The sequence below is a fragment of the Neovison vison genome, chromosome 5 (genome assembly GCF_020171115.1).
Source record: "Neovison vison isolate M4711 chromosome 5, ASM_NN_V1, whole genome shotgun sequence".
Taxonomy (NCBI): Eukaryota; Metazoa; Chordata; class Mammalia; order Carnivora; family Mustelidae; genus Neogale; species Neogale vison.
Window position 1 is genome coordinate 14,983,261 of NC_058095.1, and position 20,165 is coordinate 15,003,425.

Below are 20,165 nucleotides of genomic sequence, written 5' to 3' on the forward strand. Positions count from 1 at the left end.
CTCCAGCATGAAGTCAATCTTGCAGAGTGAACTGTTACTTCCATCTAAAAGTAGGGTCTTAAGGCACTCCCATTTACGAATTCCCTGAGCTAAAAACACAGAAAAATTTCTAGTAGCACATTGTCGTCCTTATGATATCTGTGTACTATGTCAGACACTCTCCCCTTTCCATATATATAAATCTCAAAAATAATGTTTTAATTATTGTTTTCACTTAACTAACATTATTTCTTCACGTGGCCAGCGCTCTACTCAGCAGTGCCAGACTGTCCGATCACGCTGCTCACCCAGGAGATGCTGTTTTCAGTGTCCCTGAGTCAGATTTTATTACCTTCTCCCCCATTTCTTTTTTTTCTTTAAATATTTTATTTATTTATTTGACAGACAGAGGTCACAAGCTGGCAGACAGGCAGGCTGAGAGAGGAGGAAGTAGGTTCCCTGCAGAGCAGAGAGCCAGATGGGGGGCTCGATCCCAGGACTCTGAGACCATGACCTGAGCCGAAGGCAGAGGCTTAACCCACTGAGCCACCCAGGCGCCCCCCTTTTTTTCTCCCCCTTTCTTTAAAGATTTTATTTATTTGACAGACAGAGAGAGAGGATGAGTGAGCACAGCAGGGGGAGCGGAAGAAGGAGCGGAGAGGGAGAAGGAGAAGCGTACTCTCCACTGAGCAGGGAACCCCGCATGGGCTTGATCCCAGGACCCTGGAATCATGACCTAAGCTAAGGGCAGACACTTAAACCAACTGAGCCACCCACGCACCCCCAGATTTTACTATCTTGATCTTCATAACATTTCACATATTCCCACTGCCTTCACCTTGTCAGAACCTGGGCAAACATTATTTTATAGTAAGCACAAACAAAAAGGCCTGAGCCTCAATTCACAAGAAATTTTTTCCTTCACAGACATGGTTGAACCTTTGCTAGATCTCAAAGTCAAATTCTGGTGTTTATTTTTCTGTTTCTGGGATATAACAGCCCTTCCAAAGAAACTAACCACTAAATTTTTTTTTTTATTTTTAAAGTTTTTCTTTATTTATTTGAGAGAGACTAAGGGAGCAAGAGTGAGAGAGTCACTGAGGACAAGCTAGGGAAAGGCAGAGGGAGAGGGAGAAGCAATGTTCGCACTGAGCAGGACGCCTGACATGGGTTTCGATCCCAGGACCCCAAGATCATGACCTGAGCCAAAGGCAGACACTTAACTGACTGAGCCACCTAGGCACCCCCCAAATTTAAAAATACATATTACAAAGTAAGCTGTTGCTTCCTCATAAGAATCAACATATCACCACTATATTTTATTTTAATGTTTAATGAAATTAACCTAAAGGTCTGGAAACTATAAAATTATGTAGGTCAATCCCAAAACTATAGAATTGATCTCTCGCTCCCAGGCATCTTTACACGGTTTGGACAAAGTACCTACAATACCCCTTGTACTCACTTGTTTACATGTTTCAGGTTCAACTTACCTTCTTAAGGTAACTTGTTAAAGCAGGATAAATACAGATACAGGGTTTAGTACTGCTCCCTTCACATAAGAGCCAATAAATAAATGAATAAAGATTAAAGGAATAGCTTATATAGACAGAACCAAGAAAACTGCTTCTTATCCTTTGTGTATTCCCCCACTGGATACTTACTTTTTATAAATGCCTAAAATTTAGTTTTAAAATCCAACTGTTAGGGGCACCTGGGTGGCTCAGTAGGTTAAACGTCTGCCTTTGACTCAGGTCATGATCCCAGGGTCCTAGGACTAAGCCCTGTGGGACTCCCTGCTCAATGGGGAGTCTATCTCTCCCTTTCCCTCTACCCCTTCCCTCACCCCACTCCTGCTTTCTCTCAAATAAATAAATTCTTTTTAAAAAATGAAATCCAACTGTCATTTAAAAAATATCAGAAATCTAGTCGACACACAGCCATGTTGACTCATCAAATTTCAATTAAAACAGTTGTTGGTCAGAGTCCAGATTGTCAGGTTGTCAGACTCTAGACAAGCTGAACTGACAATGGTCTTACTGAGACTAATAACAGCCCTGGAACCTTAGAGACCCAAGATGTCTGTAAATCACAATGATTCTGACTTCCAACCAAGCTATCAAAGCAGAACCAACCCATCCTTAATCCTGTACTCAGTTCACTATAGTTTCCCGCAACATTTCCAAGTTGTTACATGTTTTTTGTAACATCTCCCACTGTTTCAGATTGCATTTATAAAAAGTCCAAATACACACAAGTGAATTAGTCTCAAGTGTTATTAACAGCATTTGCCACTATAATCACTAAAACTGGGAGAGAATTCTAGTGTGACCAAGAAAAATGAGCAGTCAATTCCAATTTTTTAAAATAACAACATAGTATCAAAGCAAAAAGAAAAAAAAAAAGAAGCCTATCTCCATATTTCCTATTATTTACAAGGTTAAATGTACTACAGGGATAAATGTAGTTCCCACTGGGCATTTACTGAGGCTAACAGCCAATATAAAATCTAACCTGTTTTTATTACCAACCCAAGTTGTCAAACAAGCTTGAGTCTGGGGCTTTGAACAGCTCAGGAAAATATAACTGTTAACCAAAGAACCTGCAGGGCAGAGACTCCAATTAGTTTTGGTCTTTTCCTCACTAAGCTGAAGTTTAACAAGTATCATGAAAATATTAATAAGTCTGTATGCCTCTCTTATCAACCTCTTGCTGTATCATAATACATTTAGAACCACAGCAACTAAAGCAAACTAATCTGGGAATCTAAATTTTCATCTGATGAAAAAAGAGACACTCTCCGTGTGTGTGTGTGTGTGTATACATATCCTTGCTGAACCTTTTATATAGTAAATTAAAGATCCAGGCTCTGGAGGAACTCAGTATTAGCTCTAATTGCATATCAAGGTCATCTACAAAAAAAAAAAAAGAGAGAGAGAGAGAGTTGTATGAGAGGAACCTGCTGGAGAAAGCTAGGCAGTGGCTCTTAAACCAGCTTGCCTAATATATGGCAGCCCAGGCAAGTTAGTTCCCCTCTCACTGCCTCAGTTGCTTTATGTAAAACAGACATGGGGACAAATGAAAAGCAGAGTTCCTGGTCCTTTTTTCTTTGCGGTTCTGGCCACTACCTATATAGTTCCTTTCCTCCCCATCACTGTCTCTCCATAAACTCATACACTTAAAATAGTTCTTAAAAATGTCCGGAAATGTGAAAACAGGCTGACATCTATTTTCATGTTGGACATGCAAATGTAATCAATAAATCTGGGGACTTTTACTAATTTAGCAGTCAAGAAAGTGGGGAGTGGGAGTCTGCCCATCCTCAAGTATTACACAGTCCCTTTCGGGACTTAAGACCTCCCTCACGAGACAAAGAGGAAAGTATCACAAACACTGGTTTACAAACCAACTCAAGGATTGAGTTCAATCATCAAATTCCAAAACACGAGCTAAATGTTTGAAGCTTGGGGAGGACAAGAAGAATCATGTACCCCATTTATAGTAAATGTTTGGTAAGTACTTGTTGAATTATGTATTTAAATATCAAGCCTTAATGGGTTCCTTTTTCTGCTTGCTGTCACACAAGACTTTATTCCAGAAGAGCAAGCGCTTTTGAAGCAAAGCATGGGAAGGAAACAGTAAACCCAGCAAATGAACAAACCCATCCTTTACTGTACAGGGGAAGTGTGGAATAGAACAAGGCAATTCATTCAAAGGCACAGTGTAGAGACAGGCAGCAAAACAGTATCTGCTCAATGTGACACATCATACACAGCATACACTTAACCTTCTACGAAAATGACTAGACCTTGCTATAGGGCAAAGCAAATATTAACATTCCCTCTTCACGTGCATGGCACTTCACAGATACAATGAATGCCTTTGCAAAAGATCCTCTCACTGAAGTTTACTCCTTGGTTGTTTAGGACAATACCAAATACTCTGCAAAACTTGTGATTGTGGACAACAGTATCACTATAACCGATCCAACAAGAGAAGCAAAGTACATCTAAAATGTTATTTACTTCTTAAACTAGTCCACTAATCATTTGCTAAATTACCAAAAAGGACCCCGAAATATAATTCGGTTCAAATGCCGCGTGTAGAAGACATTAAAAGCGTTTCTTAGATTACATCTTCACAACTGAAACTGCAAGTATTGATGAAAAGGAAATGATTTCACGGATTCTTTTGTGCAGCGAACGCTTCTTTAAAAGTTACATAATTTCAGCGATACCGCTAAATAAAAATAATGGATGTAAAACACTGCAACGGGATTTTTCAAAAAAGTAGGATGTCCCCGACCAATTCCTAACCTCCCGCAATCTGCGTGCGGCTCGCATTTCTCAACCGCGCTGCTGATAACAGTGATTGCCGTTTTAATCACCTCCCAGCCTATCTCTCCGCACGCCCTCCCCCCTGCGCTGGGGCGCGCACAGGGCTTGAGAGCAAGCCCCGGGAACTCTCGCTGGCCGGCCTGTGTGAGCAAAGGGAAGGAAATGACACAGGCAGGAAAAAAAAGCAAATCAAGGAAAAGACACAACAGCAGCTGGGCCTGCACCAGCCTCCAGCCCGGGCCCCACACTGAGCTCCCGCTCCCCCGCCCTCGGGCTCGCGGTCCGGCTCGCTCGGGCCGGAGTGGGCTGCCCAGCCAAGCACGGGCCCTCGATCCAGCCACCGCCTCCTCGGGATGCGCCCGCCGCGCGGCCCGGAAGAAGGCTGCCCAGTGGGCTCCGCCGGCCAGGACCGCCCCGGCGGCCCGGGGGAAACCGAACCCCCGCCCCGGCCGCCCAGCTGCGACCGCGGCGGGCGGGCGCCGGCGGTCCTCAGCCCGGGCCCGGCGGGCTGTCCATGCCTGTCAGGCGGCGGCCCAGGGTCCTCCTCCCCTCAGCCCGGGGCGGGGCGAGGCGAAGCAGCGCGGGCACAGGCCGGGGCGGTGGCGACACTCACCCATGGTGGCGATGGCGGCGGCGGCGGCTCGGGCCCGAGTGTCACCTCCGCAGCCGGAGCTGCATGCCGGGGGCCCGGGCGGCGGGGACGGCAGCGGGCCTGGCTCCGCGCGGGGGGCGCGGGCTGCGCTCGGGCCCCCCGCCGCCTCCCCAGGCTCCGGCTCCGGCTCCGCCCGCGGCCGGGCGCTGTGGCATGGGCAGGGTGGCCCGCTACATCCCCGGCGCTCCTCGGCTCGGCCCAGCCCGGCCTCGGCGGCGCCGCTCGGCCCGCCCGCCCGCCAGTCTCTCAGTCCCGCAGTCGCTCCGTCCGGCCACCGTTCTCCACCTCAGGAACGCTCCGAAAAACAAACCGCTGGTCGCGCAGCTCGCCCCCTTGCCTGTCACTCACCGCAGCGCCCGCCAATCCCAGGCAGTCGCTGGACCTTCATACCACCCCCACTCACTTCACCAGCCAATAACAGGGAGGAAGTCGCTGCCCCAGTCGCCCCCCAACTCCGCTCTCTCCCCAACACCCTAACTCTCAGTCGCCAGCTAATCATCAGCACCACACGATGAACCAATCCCGCCTACTCTCGTAGGTTGCCAATGGGCGAAGCCAAGGCCTTTTCCGAGGGCTGTCTACTGCCTGCCAATCATCGAAACAGCACCCGGTTCACTCTCTGCTAGCCAATCACGCAGAGGGCTCTGAGCACCCGCCTCTACGCATCCCTGGCCGTCTCGCCCGCCCTCTCTCCCCAGGAGGTGTTGGTTGCTCCAATCACAGCTCGCGCGAGAGGCTCCGCCCACATTCCCACCTCCCGTGGGTCACTGATGGCTCGGCTGGCGCGCGGGCTGGCGGTGTCCCCCCCCCCCCCCCCCCCGGCTACTTTGGGGCTGGAGTTTGGGAAAGCGGCTGGAGGGGCCGCCAGCCTCCCGCCCTCCCTGTTCTCGGAGGCCCGGGCGGCCCCTGAGGCCGGCGTCCTGCCCCTTCTTGTTCCCGCACCGGGCGCAGAGAAAGCGGGGAGGGTTCTGGCTCTGAGCGCTTCCCGGCGTGTGGCCATCTCTGCCGTCCGATCCCCTGACAAGTCCTCCGGTCCGGACGCTGCGCTTGCCGGGAGGCAGGGGCGGCCTCGCCACTGCCCGCCTTTTCCTGGGTCTCCTACCTCCGGGGCCACACCCTCCGAGGGGCTGGGGTAGTACTGGAATGTGGGTCCTCAGAAGTCTGGGAGTTCCGCTGCTGGCCAGGGCCGACACCAGTAAGTGGCGAGGTCAGAGACGTTCTTTCGGATAAAAGCTTTTTTTTTTTTCTTTGGTTATGAAAGCAATACAAGCTATTCGAATTAAAACCGAAAAAAAACAAAATCCACCCCAGGGATAACTTAATCTCTTTCCTACCAAGATATACGACGTTAGACAAAAATGGCTTCATATTGTTTTGTAGTGTGCTTACATTTTATTATGTGTTTTCCCGTGCCACTGAAATACTGTTCCAAAACAATTGTACTGACTGCATGATATTTCAAAATAGAGAATGACCGTAATTAATTTCCCCAACCCTCATTGTTCAGTATTTTATACACCCAGGTCTTCAGATGCCAAATCCATCACAATTAATATGGGCTCCCTTCCTCTCTTGCTGTTCCGCTGTGGTACAAGTCAGACGCCAGAATAATCTTCCTCTGATGCCATTTTCAACCGGCAACTAAGAATCTTTAGTGGTGACTTTGCCTTGGGTGTCAAATCTCTTAAGAATTACCTTGGACTCCCCTCTTTCTTTACACTCTCTCCCTCCTCCCCCGAATATTTAATCAGGCCCCTTATCCTGTTTTCTTTTTTCTTTCCAACAAGCCTTTAAGTCGGTCTTTCTCCCATTTGATTAGATCCCTATCCAGTTTATTGTAGTTCTTAACTATAAAAATCTCTTTTCTGGGAAGGGGAGAAAATGAAAGGGAAAGGCGAGCCTGGGTGGCTCAGTCGTTAAGCCTCTGCCTTTGGCTCATGTCATGATCCCAGGGTCCTGGAATCAAGACCCACATCAGGCTCCCCACTCTGCGCGGAAGCCCACTTTTTCCCTTTCCCTCTCCCCCTGCTTGTGTTCCCTCTCTCGGTGTCTGACAAATAAATAAAATCTTTTAAAAAGAGTAAAAAGGAAAGAAAATCAATAATTATTAGTTGTTTATTATATGCCAGGCCCATCATCTTATTTAATCTTTTCAATAACTGAGGTAAGTAATACTATTGGCATTTAAATGAGGAAATGGAAGCTCAAACAAGTTAAGGACCATGTCCAAGTGGTAAAGCCAGGATTCATACCAGGTCTATCTGCCACCCAAAGGTCATGTTCTTGTACCAGGCCAGTGTTCCTCAACTGCTTTTTCATTATCACCTCCCCTTGCCCCCCACCCAGAAGAACATTCTGAATTACTTAATTAAATGTAAATTCTAATGAGAGAAATTAAAGGCTAAGGAATAAGATTTGGTCAAGTAGGGTTGAGCTTTGAAGGCCACATACCCACTGTATTATCTAAGTTTTTTTTTTCATCCCTTAATCATTTTTCCCCTCCATGGGTATCACCCTGGTGAGAATGTGTGTAACAGGCCAGGGCTGGAGGTCTCAATCTACCAATCTGAGGCTCATATCTGACCTATGAGATAAATATTAAAAAAAGATATAACTATGCAAGTGGAACTCTAGTACTCACTCCATAGCCTGTATTGGAAGGTTTATTCAGCAGCTTTTCTTGGAATGTGTGAAACACATCTCCCAATTTCACAAGTTTCACCCTGAACTCTTTATCCTTTCCCCCTCCCCCGAAAACACCCAACTCCTCTATTTTCCCATTGTGTTTGTTAAAATACAAGCCTAGAAGTCTTCCTTGGTTTTGCTCTTTGCCTAACATCCCTGTATCTAATCCTTCAGCAGGTTTTCTTGCCTCTGGTTTCAAAATATATCTGAATCCAACCACTTCTCACCACTATCAGCCTGGTCCAAGCTGCTACTCTCTCCTGGATGATTGCCCTAGCTTCCTAACCCATCCCCGTTTCCTCTGTGGCCACTTGAAAAATGATTCTCTGCACAGCAGCCAGAGTGATCCTTATACAGTGTAATTCAGGTCATGCCATCACCCTGCAGCTAAGCCTCCAAAGGCTTCCCCCTGCACTTAGAATAACACCCAAGAAGTCTTTGTCACGGCCTTTCGGGCTCAGTAAGAGCTGGCCCCACCACCCTCTCCCACATCATCTCTAACTCTCTCCCATGATCACTCTTCCAGCCACACTGCTGTCTTGCCACATTTTGAACCTATCAACCTCAAGATCTTTGCACTTGCCATTTGTTCTACCTGGAATGCTCTTCCCCAAAGTATTCCCATGGCTAACTCCTGCATTTTATTCAGGTCTTTGCTCAAACATCAACTCTTTTCAGTTTGTAAGCACCCTTTTCAAAAGAGCCCCTCTCCTCTCCATCATTCTTTATTCTGCCTTATTTTTCTTCATAGTGACTAAAATTGTATGTTTGTTAGTCCTTCCTCTAACTACCATGAACATAAGCTGTGTGGCAGCAGGGATTTTTGTCCCGCTCACTGCCTTATCCAATCACCAGCACTTAGAATAGTGTCTCACACATAGGAGAGAACTGCAGTATAACCACATAAGTTTTTAGCTGAAAAGAGCCTTGTGACTTTCTTTCCTTCTAGCAACTGCTTTGAGGGCCTTTCCATTGTCTGTCCCTTAGCAGCCATCTCAAACATTCCCATGCTGAAGTTACCATACTAGACCTTCCTCTGAGCTTCCAAGGCCTCATCCTCTAGCCTCCCATAGGCATCTGAGATTCTACAGGTCCGAACTGAATTCATCATTTTCCTCCATAGTTTTGTATTTCCTCTGCGATCTTCAGTTTCCCAGGTTTGCCCTGTGAATTCTCTGCCTTGGAGAACACTTCCTCTCCATTTCTCTCCTCCCACAGCTACCCTTGACCATGTCACCAATCTGTCTATTCCTCTCCCAACCTCAGCTCCACCATCCTAGTTCAAACCCAGCAGAACAGTGTCTGCTTGCATCACAGGGTGATCTTTCTAAAATGGATCCTGATCCCGTCGTGCTCTGCTTAAAAACTTTATAGTTTCCTATCGCCCTTAGGATAAATCAAGTATGTGGATATAGATAAGAAGGCCCTGCCAGACTCAGGCTATGGCTCTTCAGCCACAAGCTTTTCCATTCCCCACCTCTGTCATTCAAATTCTATGTTCTGGCCACAAAGAACCACTGTAGTTCATCTCGCCTCTATACTCCACATCTGCTATTTTGTTTTGTTTTGAATACTCTTCTCCTCCACTCTTTCCCCCATCTTCATTCTTTCAGAAAAGAACTAAGCCTGAACATCACACCCTTCAAGAAACCCTTCCAGACAAATACTCACAATTCTGGGTATCAGAGCACCTAATACTTTCTTCACCAAAGCACCGGTCCCACTCTTTTGTAACTGCCTTTAAGGAAGTAAGCATAGAGACAGAAGCTGTCATTCAAATTGGTATACCTAGCATCTTTCACGGTACATTAAAAAAAAAAAAAATTTTAATTAAGTGAACCTTAACTGGGGATGTTAGTAGTTGAATGTAGTATCAACAAGTGTGCCCTTTTAGTTATTTTTTCTCTTTCTATATTATTTCTCTCCTCACTCTGCATTTTCCCCATGTAAAGACTCCCATCTGGATCATGTCTTCTCAAGTCTGTTCCCATGGTGTCACACAGTAGATGCCCCTGGATAAGTACCTGAGCCATACCTGATCCCAATGCTCAGGGCATCAGACAGTCTGATATACCAGCTGAACACTCTCCTTTTTTTCTTTCAAGAGCATAGAGACACTCGGACATGAGATAGGGAATAATAAAGATGAATGAATTCTTTTCAGGGATAGCTCAATGAATTTGGTATTAAAAGAGAAAACAAGGGGTGCTTGGGTGGCTCAGTTAGTTAAGGACTGGACTCTTAATTTTGGCTCAGGTCATGATCTCAGGGTCAAGACTGAGCCGTGCGTCAGGATCCAAGCTGGGTGTGGAGCCTTAAGATTGTCTCTCTCTGGGACGCCTGGGTGGCTCAGTTGGTTGGACGACTGCCTTCGGCTCAGGTCATGATCCTGGAGTCCCAGGATTGAGTCCCGCATCAGGCTCCCAGCTCCATGGGGAGTCTGCTTCTCCCTCTGACCTTCTCCTCGCTCATGCTCTTTCTCACTGTCTCTCTCTCAAATAAATAAATAAAATCTTTAAAAAAAAAAAAAGATTGTCTCTCTCTCTTTCTCTCTCTCTCTGCTCCCCCACCCCTGCTTATGTGCATTCTCTCTAAAAAAAAGAAAAGAATGCCAACAAAGCTACCCCTTGATTTGATGAAAATTCTAAAAAAAAAAAGTTTTATTTCTTTATTTGAGGTTAGAGAGTGAACATGAGTGAGGGGTGGGGACAGAGGAAGAAACAGACTCCCCACTGAGCAGGGAACCCCGTGTAGGCCTCAATCCCAGGACCCCAGGATCATAACCTGAGTGGAAGGCAGACGCGTAACCAACTGAACCAACCAGGTGCCCCTATTGAAAGTTTTTTCAGCTCAGAGGTAAAGAATATATTCAGATCAGTAGTTCAACCAGTTATTTTATCTGCATTTGTTAAGGAATGATGTCTACCTTGGAGAAGATTTTTAAAACATTGATATTTTATATATTATTAACACTAATAGGGAAAAAGTGCTTTTCATTTAGAAATTCCACTTCTATAAATTTATCCTAGGGAACACTCCACAAGTGAGCAAAGGAAAGTAATGGTCACTGAAGCAACCAGGATACACTGTGAAGTGAAAAAAACAAAAACAACTTATAAAGCAGAAATGTAGAGGGTGATCACATTTCAGTTTTTTAAAATGTTCATTCATACTGAGTTGGGGGGAGAAGGCCAACATTTATTGAGCACTTACTACTGCTAGGCACTGTTTTAAGTGCTTAACATTTGTTAACTTAATTCTCAAAATAGCCCTATGAGATAGGTACTATTGTCCTCTTTCTATAGATGAAGAAATAGGGGCAAGGAGGTTAAGTTCTTGTCCAAGGTTCCTGGCAATTGGCAGAGTTGAAATTTATTCCCCAGCGGACTGGTTCCAAGGAGTAGAATAATACAGAGTGGATTAACGGTGGTTAGATCTTAGAAGGAACGGGGTAAGGAATCCCCCACTTGAGGTTCACTTATTCATTCAAAAACCACAGATGTTACCACTTTCACATTGCTAAAAGAAAGACAAAAAGAGAAAAAGCAAAAACTGCTATTGTCTTCAGTGTCTAAGGAGGGCATAAGGAGAGAAAGTGGTTCCAGTCTAGACTAGTGTGGTATCTATCATCACTCCCTCTTGCCAGACTTACTGGCTTATTTATTTCCTCTTCAGAATGGCTCCAGAGGAGTCCCCAGGGATTCAAATCAAAGTCTACAAGTTGGGGTTTCTTCAAGTGTGAAGTTTCATTGACTGTTGTGCTGTAAGTTTTTATTGACTGTTGTGCTGTAAGAGAGTAAAACAAAACAAAACATAAAACCAAAAGAGTAACTCTGGCCATGGATGAATTTCCATTGTGGACTGGAAGCAGAGCCTTCATGGTTCCTGTTCGATTCAGCTGAGGCCTCTGGCAGAGGGAAGGCAGCTATGTACCATGTGAATGCTTCTTGTGAGCGGCAAGGCTATGGACCGACCCTGTCACAAATACTTCGACCCCATGGAAAGGTCACTTGAAAGTGAGCCAAAGCCAGCTGCAAGGTATTGAATGATTTTGTCTGCTAAAACGATGACGGACGATAAGGCAAAGACAAGCCAAGACCGGATCTCATTCTTTGGAGGTTAAGGTATGCCTGATTCCTGGTCTCTCACATGCTGTCACCCTAGTTGGACAATAATATGACTAGTTTTCTTTTTTTTTTAATATTTACGCTCATAAAATATATGACTATAGAAAATAAAGCTCAGTGAAAACATTACCACCCACAGATAACCAGTTCTGAGATTTTGCTACACTTCCTTCTAGTCTTTTTTTTAAAAGTTCATAGATAAAGTATGATTATATTTTCAAATTTGGACCATACTATACATATAGCTTTACATCTTTGTTTTCCACTTAGTATTACATTGTAAACATTCTTTGACATAAAATATTCTTCAGATAATAATTTTTAGGGGCAGAATAACACATATCCTCTCTACTTAACTATTCAGTTAAATAGTTATTTAACTATTTAACCTATGCAGTTAAGGGTCTCTTTAGCAGACTTAGAGGCCAAACAGGGTCCAAAGAAGGCTCCATTTCTGCCTTTCCCACATTAGCCGCAGGAAAGACTGCAAGGCACCACCAGGGGTCAGTGCAGAGCCACTCAAAGCCTTGCTGTAAGAAAGCCGTTACACAAAAATTCTTTCAAACAAATCCTATCTATTAGATTAGAAAACTATTCATGTGAATAGCCACTTTCCCTTCCAGAGCAGGCTCTCCTGGTCCAGATTTCTCAGATCAGAAATTATCAGATTCTTCCAAATTATATTCAACATTTACAAAACAGCTCTTTTTATAAACCAAGGCCTATCAATGTAAGAGTATTAGACCTATTCTCACCTGCTTGCTATTAGACCATTTGTGCATAAAATACTTGGCCTGATTATTTTGTAGGTTTTCTGTGAAAATCAAGAAATAACACGTAAAAGTATCTTAAAAATTACAAAGCAGCACTTTAAATTGCACTCTTTTGAGGATGTGCTCATCAGATATCTAGATGAGTTATCTCCTTTAGAAACTAAAGAATGTGGGATGCCTGGCTGGCTCAGTCTGTTAAGCATCCGACTCTTGATTTCAGCTCAGGTCATGATCTCAGGGTGGTAAGATCAAGCCCTGCATTGGTTGGGCTCTGGGCTGAGTGTGGAGCCTCTAGGGATTCTCTCTCTCCCTCTGCCCCTCTCCCTGCTCTCTCTCTCTCACAAATAAATCAATCTCTGAAACAAAACAAAACAAAGCAAAAAAAATAAAGAATGCCAGGTGGTATCACGTTATGTAACGAGGTATAAGAGCATATGCTTTGGCATTTTTGTGGGTTATTTCATTGGTTTTCCTTTCCTTAGCCTTTGCTCTCCGATTGTTAAAGTCATCATGGAATTAGTAATCTGTTTTTTTTAGAAGCTGAAGTTATTATTTATAGCCAGCCAATTGGTTTTTCTTCTTTTCCTCATTTACCTGAAGCTCCTTTGGGAAAATTACTCTGATCTCAGAACTGGCTTAAACAACTTGTAAGTAGGTGAGTAACGGGGATCAATAAGCCACTCCAGGCCTGACATGCTTGATGGGCTCCTGCACAGTGACTAGCACTCCTGGTCTCTCAAAACCCAAAACTGACACTTTGGAGCCAAAGGTACAAAGGGTCCGCTTTCCCAGCTGGCCAGGCTCTGACTCAGTCCTTCACCCTTCCTTCTGTTTTCGTTTCCTCTCCAGTTCCCAGTGCTCCAGAATTTGGCAGCAGGGATGAAAAGGAGCTAGGGCGGGCATTCTGGTGACCAAGTAGCTCTGATGAGAAGTCTGCTCTGACCAATCTCAGAACACATAGGGGCCTGGGTGAAACAGGGCCTGGGAGTCCCTTATCACTGGCACTGGGTTAGAGCCTTAAGCTCTCTGGCAGAATGAGGGCAAGGAGGCCACAAGAAGAGAACAAGGAGGCATGCACAGCAGCTCACACTGCCCTAGGGCAGTTCCAGCAGACAGCAGTCCTGTGTCTGACCTCTGAGGTCCTAGGTCTTAAGAACGGGATCTAACACAGGGCACCAACTAAACAGCTTATGCTCCCGGTTAAGTACAGTTCCTGGTACACAGGTGTTTGATAAATACTATATGCATGATTAATGACAGGTTTAGGCCACCAGACCAGCATTAGGGCAAAGTGGTGCCATAGAGATCTACATTTCTCTGGTCCAAAAAAAAAAAAAAAAAGCCTGGGACTGGAGTAGTAGAATTAAACCTACAGACTTCAAAGGAAGTCAAGAGGGTCCCAACAGCTGGACAAAAACCCAGGAAAACACAAAGCCACACAACAGGAGTGTAGCAACCCAGATCAGTTATATTATTTAAGAGAAGATTCTAGTAAAAGGGCCCTCAGGGTACCTGCTGTTCCCCCAAGGACGAACTTCCTAAGATCAAAGTCTGATTAGCTAGCTGGCTGTCTCCTCCCTACAGCCAGGAGGGCTCTGAGACACCAGCAGAGCTGACAAAAGAGGCCCCACAGAGATGCAGTGACTCCTTTGGCCACTCCCGTATCCACACAGGTCTTGGTTTTATGCCTCCTACCCTGGAAGGCCTCCAATCTGCTTCAGTCTCAGTCACTGCAGAAGCGTGTGCTCCAGAATGAGCTGCCAGCTGTCTAGAAAGGCCCCCGGGGGCTCACAGAGCTAGTTACTCAATGTTGTCATAGACCTGGATCACGTCCTCATGGTTGCCAAGAGCCTGGATGAGAAGGGCGGCCTGCTCCAGGTCAGGGTCAGCCAGCTGCACCTTTGTATTGGGGATGAATTCTAGAGAACAGGACACCGAACACAAGCCCAGGGAGTCCAGCTTCTTCCTCACTTGGTGCAGTGAAGAGGCATCACAAATAAACTAGGGACAAAAGAAAGTCAAGAGGTGAGAGGCCAGGAGATAGCAGAAGAAAGGCAGTCAGAATTTTGCAAAACCTGAATCACTGTGTTTAAGCTCTTACCAGCAGAGCTATAGTTTTCAGAGTTCTGAATGCTTCTTGTAGTCCTCGGTAAAGTAAGCCCTACGTAGTATTCACGTAATTAATGTTTATGCAACATGTGAACTCTTTGTGTCACTTGTACCCCAGGGCGTGAGAAAGAAGAAACAGAAGCATGCCTTGACGCATCTATTAGGACAAAAGTCCAGCAAACACCAAGGCTTTATACTCACTTTAAAAATGTTCTTTTCCTCTTCGTCTTCAGTTTCCTTGACATCTTCAGCTCCTGCTTCAATTGCCAGCTCCAGGGCACGCTCTAGGTTCACAGCTTTCTTCTCTTTGTCCTCCACTCCAACCACGATCACTCCCTTTTTGTCAAAAGAGTGGCGAGCTCCATCAGCCAGCATTCCCCTCAAAGGAAAGGAAACACACTAGACTGAATGCCTGTAGACACTCAGCCCCCCATAGCACTGCATTCTAATTACTCTGTTTCCCACCCAGACTTCGATGTATAGACATACATACTTCTGAAGGAGAGTATGCAGTGACCACTGGGCAAGGGAAAAATCCAATTTATCCCCATCCCCTTCTTTCTGCCCTGATTGCAGTTTAGTGGATGCAAAGACGTTGCTCATCATTTAAAATTCCAGTCTTAGTGGTACATTTTAAGACTTGGACATTACATGGCTACAGATGGGGAAAAAATGGGACAAAGGGCCTCTTCTCCACCTGATAGACAAGCCTAGTACAGAATGAATTAAAGGAGAAGAAATGATCCCATTTGGATTCTGTTATGGATGAAATATGCTTAAAACTTCAAATGCCACGAGGAACAACTGTAGTTTCCTTGCAAAGAACTGGAACCTCAAGGCTTCATACCCTTCCACTCTCCCCAGATGTACACCTACCCATTCTTGTTCAGGATACGTCTGATGTCTGAATAGCACTTGGAGCCACTGTTAGATAATGCCTCAATGAGCAGAGAAGAGCCGCCAGGGCCTCGGCCCTCATACAGCAAATAAACATCCTTGGTTTTCTGCAATAAACAACATGAGCATATTTTCCTGTTTCCAAATTACCTCTTGCATCCCAACCCAGAACACAGATACTGACTCCACGGGATGGGCACTCTGGGGTACAGCTTAGGGTCTCAAGTCTTTATTGCTGTCCCCTACCTCTGAGAGGTGGCCCTTTGGGACCCATTTTGAGGTAATTGCAAGTATGGCCCCTTACTGAAAAGGGAGTCTGTGTCTCTGGTCCCCGAACAATCAGTTAGCCATCTCCTAGTTTCATTTCCTCCCTGTCCCAACTGAATCCCACCTCTAACACACACATCACCCCCCCACACTCCCACCAAGACTCATCTTCCTACACCCATCCCGCATGAGACCCACCTGTGAAGTCTCCTACCCCTGGGGAGCTGAGTATTGCTTTAAGAAATAGCACTCTGGGCCTCCACTCATCCCTTGCCCACACATCCGACCTCCACCACTCTCTCCCAGCACCCTGCCTTGCTGCCTTTCCAGGAACTCTCAACGACTTACTCCTTCTTCTTTCACAAAGGACATAAAAGACCACCAGGTGGGGGGAAATCCTCTTTCCACGGTATCTGCACCACGGCCCACATGGAGGCATGTGTATAATAATTAGAAAACAGGTTCTAGAGTCTACCTGGTTTCAAGTCTGTCATTTTCCATGTGACTTGGTCACCTAATCTTTCTGTGTTTCAGTTTCCACTTTTTTTTTTTTTAAAGATTTTATTCATTTATTTGACAGAGAGATTACAAGTAGGCAGAGAGGCAGGCAGAGAGAGAGAGGAGGAAGCAGGCTCCCTGCTGAGCAGAGAGCCCGATGCGGGACTCGATCCCAGGACCCTGAGATCATGACCTGAGCCGAAGGCAGCGGCTTAACCCACTGAGCCACCCAGGCGCCCTCAGTTTCCACTTTTGAGGAAGTTTTGAGGTTGTTCTGATGATTCAGTAAGATACTGCATACAAAGTTCTTCCCCAAGTGCTTGGCCTAGAGTACGCTCTCAATAGTTATCAGCTATTAAGATGATTATCACTTCCTCAAATCCTTCCTACTGTCCCAGAGAAAGAGGTGTCCTCTCACCTGGGCTCAAAGACAATTCCCATACCTGAGCTCCACACTCTGTCCCTCCCACAATCACTAATGCCCTGTCTCCTTTCTACTGGCTCTTCTCCTTTAAGGCATAAATATCTGAAAAACACACCCTTCCTCAATCTAACACTCCCCACATTGTACCCCTTCTTTCTACCTCACATCCTCACACTTTGGCTGAGAAGTCCTAAGCAGTCTGTTTCTGTACACTGTCTATTCATACTATTCCCGACTGTGCTCCCATGTCCTATGTCCAAGGTCAGAGAGCCACCAGAAGACTCTGCATTGAGGGTATCAATCACAATGCTATTGGTCTCTCTGATAATCTAAGGAGTGTGTGGCAGCCTTCTGGACATGGGCCCTGGAGGGGCTGTGAGCAAAACAAGAAGTCAAATTGAGGACATACCCCCATTTTCAGTGATGCCTCGATCGTTGACTTGGGCATATGCTTGCTGCGACACACCTCTAAGATGTTGGCCAGACTGCTGTTATGCTCAGGGTTGGGGCCTCCTTCTGAGATAGAAAGAAAAGAGTGAGTGAACACATCTCATTACAGCTGGGAGAAAGAAGGAATTTCTGCCACTCTACCCACCCCCACCCAAAAGAGTAGCAAGTCACCACCTGGAACTCAGTTAATTTTGAACATTTATTCAATATTAAATGTTGAAATGGAATATGGAGCAGTATTTTGGAAAGAAGCTTTGTTTTTTTTGTTTTTTAAATATTTTATTCATTTGACAGAGTGAGAGAGAGCACAAGTAGAGGGAGCAGCAGGCAAAGGGAGAGGGAGAAGCAGGCTCCCCAGTGAGCAGGGAGCCCGATGAAGGGCTCGATCCCAAGACCCCGGGATCATGACCTAAGCCGAAGACAGCCACTTAACCAACTGAGCCACACAGGTACCCTAAATTTTTATTATATTTTTAAATTTATAATTTAGGTAGTTGATGTACAGTGCAATGTTGGTTTCTGGAGTAGAATTCAGTGATTTATCATTTACATACAACACCTAGTGCTCCTCATAACAAGTGCCCTCCTTAATACCCATCATCCATCTAGCCCATTTCCCACCCACCTCCTTCCATCAACTCTCAGTTTATTCTCTATCATTAAGAGTCTCTTGGCACACCTGGGTAGCTCAGTCAGTTAAGCATCTGCCTTTGGTTCAGATCATGATCTGGAGTCCAGGGACTGAGGCCCATGTCGGGCTCCCCACTCAGTGAGGAATCTGCTTTTCCCTCTGCCCCTCTCCCTGCTCATGCTCCCTTTCTCTCTGTCTCTCAAATAAATAAAATTTTTATTTTTAAAAAAATAAAGATTTTATTTATTTGACAGAGATAGACACAGTAAGAGAGGGAACATAAGTGAGTGGAGTGGGAGAGGAAGAAGTAGGCTCCCCGCCAAGCAGGGAGCCTGATGAGGGGCTTGATCCCAGGACCCTGCAATCATGACCTGAGCGGAAGGGAGACGTTTAACGACTGAGCCGCCCAGAAGCCCCAAAAGATTTCACTTATTTATTTGGCAGAGAGCGCACAAGTAGAGGGAGCAGCAGGAGGAGGGAGAAGCAGGCTCCCCAGTGAGCAGGGAGCCTGATGCAGGGCTCAATCCCAGGACCCTGGGATCATGACGTGAGCTGAAGGCAGACGCTTAACCTGCTGAGCCACCCCAGCGCCCCAGAAAGTTCCTAATTAATCCTAAGGATGGATATCTTTCTGCTAGGTTTCAGCAAACACCACTTTGCATCAGACAAAGAGCTGAGGGATGAAAGTGGTACCAACATTTCCTGGACTTATTAATACCCCTTGCTCTGACTCTACTATTTGTGTGTAATTATTGAAACGCTCATATGACAGCGTGTAATCATGCTGTCTCTCAGAGTAGGGGCTATACCTCCATTATTCTGTATTACCAGTGCCCATAACAAACACTCAATAGTGTTGATCTCACTTAGTATCAAGAATGTAGAAGGAAGCCAAAAGAAATATCAGGCATGAATTCTAGGGGGAAATTAGTATTTACTGAGTGCCTATTATGTGCCAGAAATGACCATACAGTGGTATGGTATGGTATGGTATACAACCTAACCCTGTTTTACAGAAGGAAACTGAAACTCTGCCAAGATTAAGCCATTTGCTCAATGTCATCAGTTAGTAAGTAACAGAAACCAAGTTTTCTTGACCCCAAGGTCCATGATTTTTACAGGACTTTTTTCTCCACTCCTACGGTATCTAACACTAAACACAAAAACAAAAAAGTTATCTTGCAGTGGCTTCACAATTGAAAAAGACATGGTTGCAAACTTACCTTCCAAGAAAATGTGTCTTAGGAAATCCTAATAAAGCAAACTGACACGGGCAAGTAACAGATTTACTCAACGTCCCTTTCACAGCCTACGTTGTGGTTCACAACCAGAGGGGACTAGAGGGCTGGATTTGTCTCTTCAGGCAAGAAACACATAGACCTTACTCTTAGAGTCTGTTTCCATGAAGTACCCCGCTATGCATTAGAATGAAGCCACTTTTACCATTATCGTCCTAAGAGCAACTCCCTGCCTGCCATGCAGGCAGATGCTCAGCATCTGGAAAGGTGAGTGGACACACACAATGCAGGTAGGTGTCCTGAACGTTTATGAAGTGGGCAACGGTGGGAATTAGGAAAAGAAAAGAATATGAAGGACCAAGGTTAGGGGTGGGCCCCTGGTTTAGCTGTGGGCGCACAAAGTGCAGCAACGGGTGACTTACCTTTAACTGCCAGGCGGATGCTCAAACAGAGCTTGGAGAAGATGCGACTCTTTTCGGCGTCCTTGGGACCCTTGATATGCCGGACTTTGGACCACTTGTTGTGCCCGGCGGGGACCGTCGCCGTGAGGTGCAGCGTCCTGCCCGGAGCGCTGGTACAGCCCGTGGGCTCAGGCTGGGAAGACGCGAGGGTGGGTGAAAGAGCCGCCCGGACCCCGGGGCCTAGAGCTCCCCGCAAGCACCGGGCAGCGACCCTGCTCAGGCTGACGGCAGCCCAAGCTGCCATTGGCTCCGACCCTGGACCAAGGTCAGCAAGAACAGCCAACGAGCAGCGGCTAAGATCAGCCCGTGGCGTCCGAGGCAGAAACCGGCAGGTCCTGAGCTTGAGGCCGCCTCCACTCGTCTCTGGAGACCCAAGTGCTCAGGCCAGCGCGGCAGAGCCGGGACCCGAACGACCCAATACAAGACCCGCGGAAGCCGGGAGCGGGTGCCTTAGATACTGTAGCACACTTCCTTTCTCCGGTCCGTCCCAGAAACGTGCCCCCCAATGCCCGAAAAATCCGTTCCGCCGCACGGTATTTGCTCCAGTCTTCGCGCCTCTGCTGAGCCGAGGCCGAGATGGGGGCGACTTTTGGAGTACAACTCGAATTTTTTAGCTTTAACTAATAGTTCGCTTAGG

The 20,165-nt window shown here is 46.1% G+C and overlaps 2 protein-coding genes across 3 annotated transcripts in view; both read right to left on the reverse strand.

The window, feature by feature from the left end:
* MAP3K3 (mitogen-activated protein kinase kinase kinase 3) overlaps positions 1 to 5,201 on the reverse strand; it is a 62,821-nt gene extending 57,620 nt beyond the window's left edge. The window contains exon 1 of one of the 2 annotated variants that reach the window (XM_044247653.1): positions 4,930 to 5,201. In XM_044247653.1, coding sequence (XP_044103588.1) covers positions 4,930 to 4,933 — 4 coding nt within the window. In that variant the 5' untranslated portion in view covers positions 4,934 to 5,201. The remainder of the gene's footprint in view (positions 1 to 4,929) is intronic. The other variant, XM_044247655.1, reaches the window with a different exon arrangement.
* Positions 5,202 to 14,001: 8,800 nt separating this feature from the next.
* On the reverse strand, positions 14,002 to 19,963 carry LOC122906091 (translational activator of cytochrome c oxidase 1). Its single transcript, XM_044247656.1, has 5 exons — positions 19,490 to 19,963; positions 17,158 to 17,264; positions 15,539 to 15,666; positions 14,864 to 15,041; positions 14,002 to 14,554 (listed from the first exon to the last, which is right to left on the reverse strand). Exons 1-5 carry the CDS (start codon positions 19,770 to 19,772, stop codon positions 14,354 to 14,356), a joined length of 897 nt encoding a protein of 298 aa, XP_044103591.1. The 5' UTR covers positions 19,773 to 19,963; the 3' UTR covers positions 14,002 to 14,353.
* Between the last annotated feature and the right edge of the window lie 202 nt (positions 19,964 to 20,165).